At 35.7% G+C, this 11,020-nt stretch overlaps 1 protein-coding gene across 1 annotated transcript; it reads left to right on the forward strand.

Moving 5' to 3' along the window:
* Positions 1-235: 235 nt before the first annotated feature.
* On the forward strand, positions 236-9,320 carry LOC113070982 (complement C1q tumor necrosis factor-related protein 1-like). The gene is made up of 4 exons (XM_026244336.1): positions 236-399; positions 6,692-6,834; positions 6,953-7,062; positions 7,599-9,320. Exons 1-4 carry the CDS (start codon positions 376-378, stop codon positions 8,147-8,149), a joined length of 828 nt encoding a protein of 275 aa, XP_026100121.1. The 5' UTR covers positions 236-375; the 3' UTR covers positions 8,150-9,320.
* The last annotated feature ends 1,700 nt before the right edge of the window (positions 9,321-11,020 follow it).

An 11,020-nucleotide genomic window follows, 5' to 3' on the forward strand; every position in this document is an offset into this window, starting at 1 on the left:
TCTGAAAAGTCTGGGAACAAGGATGTGGCTGCTCTCCTCTCTCTCTCTCTCCACAGCCTTGCACATTTCCTTCTATCCAGTTGGTCCACTCTGCCCCCCCCCCCTTTTTTTTGGAGGTTTCTTTTCTTTTCACTTTGTCCTTTTTGTTGTTTTCATTTCACCCCACCCTCTTGGATGCCTCCATGCTCCTCCCTCCGTTCTCCTCCTTTCCTGCATTTTTTCCCTGGCTCCTAACGGCATGCTGAGTTTGGGAGTGCAGGAGGGAGATGCCTTAGAAACGCTGACAGGCTATAACACTCTCAGAGACACATAGCAGTGCGGCCCAGTCAACGCAAGCATCCTCAGTGCAGCCCAGCAGAGCTTCTGTGGACCCTCATGTTTGGACCTGCCAAAATGAAGGTAGGGGACACATTAGGATAGAAAATTACACTAGTACTGCATTCCATTTAATTTTTGTAAATGTAAACTGTTCAAACAAATTACATTGTTACACATAATGGGAAGTGCAATTATGTGAAAACATTTCCAGATGCCAATGAAGCTGAATCCTTGTGCATAACAACATGCTTGTACAATAACCGATTTATTTGTTTTTTGTGTGACTTGTTAAATTATTTAACTTTATCTGTTGTTGGTTGCTCATTCACATAAATGTTTAGGAATGTAGGTGCTTTATTTTGAGAGATAGCAGCAATGCAGAGATTATTGTTAAGTCAAACTATCTTAGAAATGTACATATCAATTTTAAAAGCAGGTGCAAAGCAAAAAGACGCAGTTGGGTTAAATGTAACAACACCCTGGGTTTCATATGGTTTTAATATTACAAAGTAATTCATTCTGCTAGTGATGCATCCCACCCTGCCCCTAAGGATTATCTATTAAATCATAGGCAATGTAGGATCATGGTAAATTTCATGAAGACAAAAAGAAATCTGTTTTTATTATTATTATTATTATATGGAAAGGTTAGCACTGCCACATCTTACAGGAACCAAATCTAGGACAAGAATTCTTGAGGCATGCCATCACAAAGCCAAGTTCTAAAAACTGCATAACTAATGTTGTGTAACAGACTTTTCTTGCATAATTTTACGTATATGGCCCCTCCTAAAATACTACTGGCAGTGAGCAGTGGTTTATCAGGGAATGGTTCACCATGTTCCTCCAGTCAGTTACCAGTAGATAAAAAGTCCAACAATATCGTTTTTTTTCTCTCCCACTTTCAAATGTCACAATGTGGAAGTAAAATGGGTTGCAAAAGATAAGTAGAAGATGAAAGTTTTTGCCTGGTTCTTTGAACCATGGAGAATGTTTAAGTTCAGACAAAGTGGCTTTTATAGGTCAGGGGTGAATCTGGCCTCAGTGTTATGCCAAACAGACTTCAAAGGAACCACACATAATGTTTGAGCTTTGATGTCAACACCAAATTACCTAATGCTAGTTTAAAGTAAAATCAATGGCAGTTCTAAACAATGTTAAACCCTTGAGAAATTACTATGTAGTGTAGGATGTGCATGAATAGTTCGAGGAAGCTCTTCCTTGCAGTCACATGAGTAACGCCCCACAAGAACTCCCATGCTTATGTTCGGAAAGCATACTAGCATTATACTGTCACCATTTCAGCAGGATACATTATGTATAGTATGAATTCATGTGATAATGTAGCATTCTGCTGTTTAGGAGTTTTGTTCTCGCATAATGCATATTGTTTCAAATATTATTTTAGTAAAATAGTATGCATTATACAATAAGTATAATGCCACTAATTAAGTGGCAAGTTAGTATTCCATTTCAAACACAGTTTCACAATTACATGCAACTTGGCCTATTAACTACAACTATTACCAATAATTGATATATTTTTATTGTGTTTGATTGCAGCCCATAATTGTGCTTATAATGGCAAGTCAATAATACACTGAATCCATAATTTGTCACTTTAATTCTTGAACTATCCTTCACCTAAATGGCCACCGGGGACTGTGGAGGCCGCTGGTGTCATTCCACTATGTTGATATGAGATTGTTATTCTTTTAAAAAACAACTGGAAAAGTTTACTCATTTACACTCAAATGACTTGTGACCAGCTGTGTTTCAAGTCCTTGTTCTTTCTGTTAACACTAGCATCCGATGAACTTATTGTAATTAATAAGATAAAAGTTTACTTACTCCCACTTTCATTCCCGGAGGTTCGTTCAACTTCCTCTAAAGAATTTATATCACAAAACAGCTGCAAAGAATTTTAAAGATTACGAATGTGAGGAAAAACAGCATGTACAGTAGGAAAGGGTACATGGCAGATTGAACCTGGCATATGGGAGCTTCAGCTGTGCATGACTAGTGACAGAAGCACAGAGTATTCAGTGTGTGGTTGAAAGTAGGTCACTGGGGTGCGTATGGTCACACATCCAAACCCAAGAACGGAGACAGTCCCTCATTTCTATAGCCAAAGTGTCCTTCTTTACCCCAGTGTTTATCTTCAGCTCCTGACCTCAGACTGGAGAGTTTAGAAAAGCGTTACAGTGCACCTGGTGGGCTTCACCTTCAATATGATCCAGAACCAAACACCAAAGCAGAAAGACAAAGAATTGGTCGACATTTATTGATGTTGGAATTTAACAGGATCACTGACCGGAGACCACACACTTGTTTTCCAATGAGAAAATCCACCAAAACCACACCTCATAGATCAGACACGCCAATGCATGCCTGTGGAATTGTGTAGGGATGACAAAAAGCACAATGCAGATTAGTAAATAGTTATTATGATCTGTTGTGATAAATTAACAGCTATTTATTATGACACATTCACTGGCTGTTTGCAGTTTAGGAATATGAAAGAATACCAACATAATTTCCTTTTATGATTTTTAACAAGTATATTAACATCAAGATTATTTCAAAAAGGTGAAGTGTGTAATTTCCACATCAAAATGGAATCTTTTTGATCGAAAACCCCAGTTTTTTCAAACAATAAAATGCAAGTTACTCCATTTTGATTAAAGTTTGAGGAGTTAAGTAAAATGCTTAAATTAATTGTTCAAAATACAACCAGCAATGTGCGTTTATAAAGTAAAAAGTGTCAACTGTTATTTTTGGTACAAGTCTTCAATGGCCAAATCCGGTTATGGCATATGGTAAATGTTTATGCATTTTACTTGACTCGGAGTTCAGGGTTACAAACCTACAGAGGGTTCAGGGACTTTTAGATGTTCTGAAAAATAGAGGTTGGATGATTATGATTTGGAGTGTGGTGTTCCCTGGAGACGAAAAGAAAGAAAAAAAAAACACTCTCTGCTTATGTAATGCATTTATAAAGGTCAGGGTAGATGTTGATTTAGCCAAAAAGACTGGGCCTGAGCTAAAGGAGGACATGTGCTGACATGTAAACATGACCTCAAGACCCCAACATCCGCAGGAAGGAGAGGGATTCTAAAGCCAGGATATCAGATGTGGGACTGTAAACAAGGCTGAGCATGAAAACCAGGATAATCAAAGAAACAGAAGTGAAAGGGAAATAATATAAAACAGGACTTCTGGACAGACTGACTACCAATTACTTAAAGCCTAAAAGTAAAATAAAACAAGAAAAATATATGGACAATACGTGAGATATAAAGATATGTATATAACTAAAATAAAAAATGAATACAATTAATAAATATATATGATCATATATGCATTTAACAGCATCAAATAACTGACTTTGAAACACCACAAACACTCCTATACATATATGTGCAGTGCAGACGGTGAGCACATCATAAGCTTATGGAGGATTAGAAGTGCACAACCTCACTGCCTTACCCTAAAATGGCTTTGAACTTCAGACTGAGTGATCTGACCCCTTCTTGCATTAAACTTCCATCTAAAATGCACCGATACACACATCGGCTTCTTCTGAGGGAGTTTATTAAACAGTGGATCGTAGCGCTTCATTCTTCATCCTCATGATTGGCGACAGGTCACGCAATGTGGTGAGGCCCAGAAAATCAGATTCATCTCAGTATTATGTGCAGTCTATAGTTTTAAACACTTTATGGCATGTTTGGATTGTGCACACTCAACAATGCTGCATGGCTCGAGGGCTGCGTGATTATGTGAGTGACCATATCAAAATATGTAATACTCGGCTCAAAAACACTAAAAAATAAAGAATGAAACATGTTTAAACAGATAAAAACTAGATTACCCATGCTATCAACCTAGACCCAACACTCTCTGCAAAAGATTATTTAATAATATCAATGATCACAGACCATGAAACCTAAGGCATGTTTATATGCTACTACGTGAACTACTGTGCAATTATTTAGTGCGTGTCATTTCCTGTAGTGCTGCAACACTGCACCACTGAAGACTAAAAAAATAATATGACAGCCTGTAATCTAACTGTTATAGTGTATATTTAGTGCACTTATTAAGCTACATGTACCTACTGTGTATAAAATATCCCTACCATTATTAATTTTTTGTTTATTTTTGATCTCACCATAATTGTTCCACAATGAGACATTGGGTAACACTTTAGAATAAGGTTCCATTAGTTAATGTTAGCTAACTACTTTCGTTAACATGAACTAAGCAAGAACAATCCTTCTATAGCATTTATAAGTCTTAGTTCATGTTAATTTCAACATTTACTAATGCATTATTTAAATCAAAAGTTGTGCTTGTTAACATTAGTTAATGCACTGTGAATTACCATGAACTAACAACGAATAACTGTATTTTCATTAACTAACATTAACGAAGATGAATAAATACAGTAATAAATGTATTATTCATTGTTTGTAATACATTAACTAACATTAACTAATGGAACCTTATTCTATAGTGTTACCAGAAATGGTATATGAGTGTGTACGTATGTATAGTATACAAACACCTTGCACATCTTGATTGTGCAAAAAAGACAACTACTTAGGCATGGTTTGGGGATTTTTACGATCAAATTAATTACATTCCTTATGGACGAACTGTTTTCATAGAAAAATGTTGATGGTCACAGTATTTGTAATCTTTAAGTAGATGTGTTTTGACTCTCACCACATTTATCTTTTGGAATTCCCGCTGGCCTTGACTGGCTTGTTAAGTATTTTGAATAGTTGATCATTTAGCTGCAGCCACCTCACAAAATATATAGGCTCTTTTTTTTAACTTTGTGGGATTCAATTTTTTTCAGTATGTTCCCAAGCACAAAAAAGTTTTCTTGTAAGACAGCTAGGAATGAAGGGAAACACAGTTAGGTTTAAAGCACTTGTGTATAAAGACCGGTGATAATGTAATTGTTGAAGCAGTGGATTACATTTGATTTTCTATGCATATACAGTGCTTTAGCTAACCAGTAAAAAATAAGTAGTTCTACTTGATATTAGTGCAGAATTAAACTATCACAGTGAAAGCCTTAAACTTGAACAGATACATCAAATGTAATAAAATCAGCAAAAACCCTACAGTATTTAACAGAATCTAAAACATATTATGAACAGCAGCATTTAAGTAAATATTTCAATATGTTAATAAAAACATAAATGCCCCTGCAAAGACTCAAATGAACTTGAAACTGAATTTAAATCACTTACCAGTGCTACAGAACAGACGAGAAAGATTTGTATGTGCGGAAAAACTTCAAGCATTTAGTCTATACTGCTTTAAGTGGATTGGAAACACTGTTTCAAAAGGGGTTGAGCTGTGGTGTCATGAGAAGGGAAAAAAGATGAAATAGTGGTTTAGCGTGATTGCCAGTTTAAAATAGGACAATAAATTCCAAGACGTCTTTGTCATTGGTTTCATAACATTTCAGGCCACATTTGCATGATTTCTTAACACAGAGAAATTCTTATCACAAAAAATGTTGTGGGAGCCCTTCATTAGCTTTCGTCACTTGATTGTTGTTAATGAAATTCCACGATGATGGTTGGATTTCTTCATAGGTTTGATCTGAAACAATTTTGTTGTTGCTATCAGTCAAACGCAACCAGCTCAAAACCAAAGCTGCTCATTTGCTGAATCAAGAATGATAATGTCATGTTATAACACAGTGCTCCCATCATGTCCCCTGCCATCCAACAGCACAAGGCCATGTGCTATACTGTGTTCATAAGTCTATTTATGTGACTTATGATAATTAATGATTGTGCTCAGAGAAATTAAAAATCAAGTCCTTGCATACTATTTCTGTAATACACAAGTCATTTTTTTTATAGCTCTCTTGATGTTAAAGTGTATAATATTTGTTCAGATAGCATATTTTCTTTATCTGACTGTACTGTTATTGAAATTTAGATATGCACTACAGTTCAAAAGTTTAGGGTCATTAAGATTCTTTTGAAGTCTCTTATATGCTAACCAAGGCTGCATTTATTTGATCAAAAATTCAATAACATTTTACATTATAATGTAAAGAATAATGTTATAATATTTTTACAATTAAAAAAGAACTGTTTTCTATTTAAATATATTTTAAAATATAATTTGTTCATGTGATGGCAAAAAAAAAAAAAAACGTTTTCAGCAACCATTACTCAAGTCGGAAATTAATCAAGTTGGAAATTAATGAAATGAATAATTCTTTGCTGAATAAAAGTGTTTGTTTGTTTTTTTTTGTAATTTTTTTGGTATATTATTCCATCCAAATAATTCTTCTTTCCTAACATCTATCCAAATAATGAGGTTATTTTCGTCTCAGATGCTGATTTCGAGCCTGGTACTACTGATGGTGGTGTTTGCCAAATGGGTTGAGCCATATATTGCACATTACCGGGATGTGGACCAAGACACATATGAGCCCAGAGAACACCAGAGATCCCCAGAATACTACAGAGATGGCAGGTATGTTCCATGATCGATCTATCTATCTATCTATCTATCTATCTATCTATCTATCTATCTATCTATCTATCTATCTATCTATCTATCTATCTATCTATCTAACCCTCTGTGAATCTAGTGGAACGGAGTGCAGGCGATGCTGTGACCCTGCAGAGGAGGCCCCACAGTATGCCAGTCCATACCCACAGTACAATATTGTGCCACAGATAAACATCACCATCCTAAAAGGTACAAAAATATGTCAAAATCTACTTCAAAATGTTTTCTGCCTTTGAACTCATGAGGTAAACTTCTTCCATTTTAAGGGGATAATCGTGGTACAAAAGCTTACATTTACAGAACGACTTACATAATCTGTTGACTCACTTCGACTGTATACAGTTGTTTGGGTCAACGTTAGTCTTAGCAAAATATCTCACTGTCTGTGAATGATATAGGTCAGGCCCGGTTAATCACAGGCTGCTTCTGTGGGCAGGAAAACATGCACCAAAAAGGACAAACCTCTGCAGAAAGTGACTTTATGGGCCAAACTGTCACAAACAACAGAAGAGTAATTGCTGTGAGATTGGCGCCTTTGTCTAAACAACACTCCTCACAAACAAGACCATCCGAGAGATGTTATTTTTAATTAATAGATGTTTAATAAAAAAAAAAACCTCCAAAGCTTGACCAGAACATGCAGTTTCAGGAAGCAAGGCATGATAAATTAGAGATTAAGAATGTAAAGGCCTTTTTAATTTGCTACTACATTCCTTCCCTTACAGGGGAGAAGGGAGACACTGGCGTCCGAGGACCTTATGGGAAAATGGGCAAGTCTGGGCAAAGTGGAGCCCGAGGTCCCCATGGCATGAAGGGAAACAAAGGCAGCATTGGTTCTCCTGGAGAACCCTGCAAGTCCTACTACGCTGCCTTCTCCGTGGGCCGCAAGAAGGCACTGCACAGTAACGATTACTACCAAACCATGATCTTTGACACAGAATATGTCAACTTGTACGGCCATTTCAACATGTTCACTGGCAAGTTCTTTTGCTATGTCCCCGGCATCTATTTCTTCAGCCTGAATGCGCACACTTGGAACCAAAAGGAAACATACCTGCATCTGATGAAGAACGAGCAAGAGATGGCCATCTTGTACGCTCAGCCCAGCGACCGCTCCATCATGCAGAGCCAGAGCCTCATGCTGGAGCTGGAGAGGGACGACCAGGTCTGGATTCGGCTTTATAAGGGCGAGAGAGAGAACGCTGTGTTCAGTGATGACTTTGACACCTACATCACATTTAGTGGTTACCTTATTAAGGCAAAGTCAGAGGGTTAAGCAGAGACAATCCACGGACAGCAGGGATTTATGAAACAGTGTCTATTAAATGAGGTGTATTATTCTTTTTTTGTAATATTTTTTTTAACAGTTTTACATGGTACTTCAGGAGGAACCTTAGTTTATCTTTATGATCCAGTACTGGAGTGTCCTGTGTGTCTGACCATCTTTAACATTGTTACAGAGGCTGGTGCTATTTGACAAACATGGTAAATGTTATTGCGCTAGTAATATTAAAAACAATACAAATCTATATCTACAATCAAAATAAAAAAGTATAAATACATATAAAGACAACGGTAGAGTTATTGCACAACATCTACGGGTGCCTTTTTCATGTGTAGCTATATCACTAATCATTTAACAAATTACTTGAAATTATTGTATTATATCTATTATAATATATCCAGCTATAAATCAGTATTAAATTGGTTGTAGAAAATGGTGCTACAATTATAATTTAGGATTAATAAAAAAAAATAATGCAATTTCAGTTCAACATTCAAATCATTAAATCAGAAAAGATGCCGAATTACCATAATTTCAGAAAAGTTTAAATAATGCCAACAAACTACACTAAAACGGTGATCTGTCAAATATTTTATTAAATCAAAATTTGTATAATTTACAGTATTGTAGAATGAGAAAATGGGCTACTTGGACACAGTCCATGCTACAGACAACTAGAGTAACTATGATTAATAATGATCTCGGAATGTACTGTTTTATAAATGTTACATTTGTATAAATGGATGCACCGGTAAGACTTCATGGTCATATCTGTATATAAACAACTACGTTGTGAAATTGATAACAGTTTAACAAAATATGCTTTAAAACAGCCAATGCTTTGAAAATCTGTTCTTGTTTTGCACAAGGTCTCTATAAAATAAAACATAATACTGGACTATTAGCACTTAACCAAAGCTCATTATTTGGAAAGTTTTTGAAAGAACCAGGTTACTGTGGTCAACAGCAAGTTTCTATAAAAAGACTAAAAGGGGCTTCAGCAGGAAGCACATTTATTATTATCGTTAATTTGTAAATGTGTTCATAGTCGATTTTGTCCTTGTCAACCTAGAGGTCACTGTTCATTAAATGTAAAAAATCTGCAATAAATGAGTGGTGCTGTAAAACAGGTTCATTTATTTCAATAAACAATCTTTTTAGACTTGATGTCTGAGTGCCATTGCTTGCTATATCATCATTTTTGTATTTTGATCTGATTGTTATTTATGCATGAAATACATTCATTTTAAAAAAGCAATCAGTCCATCCAAATGTCCGAATGGGAGTATTAAAGATTCAATTAATTTGGTGAACAATAGACATATTTAAGAATAAAGAGCAGTAACAGATTTTGGTAACTTGTAATTAACTTTTTATGACCATGCTGTGTGTGTGTGTGTGTGTGTGTGTGTGTGTGATCCGTCTAAAATACAGAGGACAGAAGTGCAGGCATGACCAGTTTAACACTGAAGCGATCCTGTGTGATAAAGAGAGGGGTAACAACCTGTTATGCTACATTTATGGATTTAGTTGACCCTGCTGTATTTCAGCAGCTGTACAAATCAGAGCCTAATGCTTTTAAGAATATTAAACAGAAGATTAGACCAATAGTGAATTTGAGTAACATTTAAGCTGTTCTGTGTGACATATTCTGTGATATATTCTCATTCTGTGATCAGATTTCTGTAAACTGTTGCTGTAGTGTTGAATTCAGTGACCCTTAAGCGGTTCACAACAGTGCAAAATGCATTCAAGGGAAAAAAAGGGGAGATTAGACACAACCAGAGTGAATCTGGTAACATTAAAGCCATTCTGTGTGATGTACAGAAATGGGTAACTGAGTTCGGTAACCTATTATGCTACTTTGTCAGATTTGGTTTATTTATTTACCCTTCTCTATCTCTGCAGCTGTTCACATTAAAGAAATGTTTTATATAAAACACAGGAGATTAGGAGGTAAGACATCATCAGAATGTATTCAGGTAACATTTTAAAGCCACTTTGTGTGAAATAGACAGAGGGAACAGATTTTAGTAACCTGTTATGCTGCCCTGTCAAATTTGGTGACCCTGCTTTATCTCTGCAGCTGTTCACATCAGAACAAATGCTTCCTAAGGGACAACATAGAGGAGCTTAGACATCACCAGAGTACAATGAGTAACATAAATATATTCTGTGTGAAATACAGGGTGGATATTGATATATTGATAACTTGTGATTCTGCATCGACAGATCCAGTGACCCTTCTGTAAATCTGCAATTGTTTAAAATTAAAGCCATTCAAACATTTTTGGGTAACACTGCATCTCTGTAAATGCTCATTCATGTCTCTTCTATTACTCTGTTCTCTCCACTGTTGCCATCTAGTGGTGTAGTTAAAAAGGTCTTCAAGGGATAGTTCACCCAAAACTGACAATGATGTCATCATTTACTCACTCTCATGTTGTTCCAGGTTTTTTTTTTTCAGTGGTCAGTGTTAACTGACAGTGTAGACTGTTAGCTGTTTTGTTACCAACATTCTTTAAAATATCATCTTCTGTTTTTCCATAGAAAAAGGTTTGGACTCAAAAAATATGACAGTTTTCATCTCCCTTTTCATATCCCTTTCATTTTGAATAGTCCTAGAAGAAATGTAAAACATTTCCATAATATTTATTTAGTAAATAAAAAACCTTCTTTTCATATTTCTGATTTTTATTTCTCGGTATGTGGATCGTAATAGGCCTGCTTACCATACAATGACCAAATATAAAATAAAATATATTTAATTCGGATAACCAATTGTGTTGACCTTTAATACTTTACTTGCATTCAAAATGAATACTAAAATTGACTGATTGGAAGAATAGAGAATATGACACA

The sequence above is a fragment of the Carassius auratus genome, unplaced genomic scaffold (assembly GCF_003368295.1).
Source record: "Carassius auratus strain Wakin unplaced genomic scaffold, ASM336829v1 scaf_tig00005570, whole genome shotgun sequence".
Taxonomy (NCBI): Eukaryota; Metazoa; Chordata; class Actinopteri; order Cypriniformes; family Cyprinidae; genus Carassius; species Carassius auratus.

Excerpts from the sequence above, each read along its gene's own strand:
- LOC113070982 (XM_026244336.1), top strand. The coding sequence starts at position 376 with ATGTTTGGACCTGCCAAAATGAAG. Across the intron at positions 400-6,691 it reads TTGGACCTGCCAAAATGAAG|ATGCTGATTTCGAGCCTGGT; the intron begins GTAGGGGACACA and ends TTTTCGTCTCAG. Across the intron at positions 6,835-6,952 it reads GAATACTACAGAGATGGCAG|TGGAACGGAGTGCAGGCGAT; the intron begins GTATGTTCCATG and ends CTGTGAATCTAG.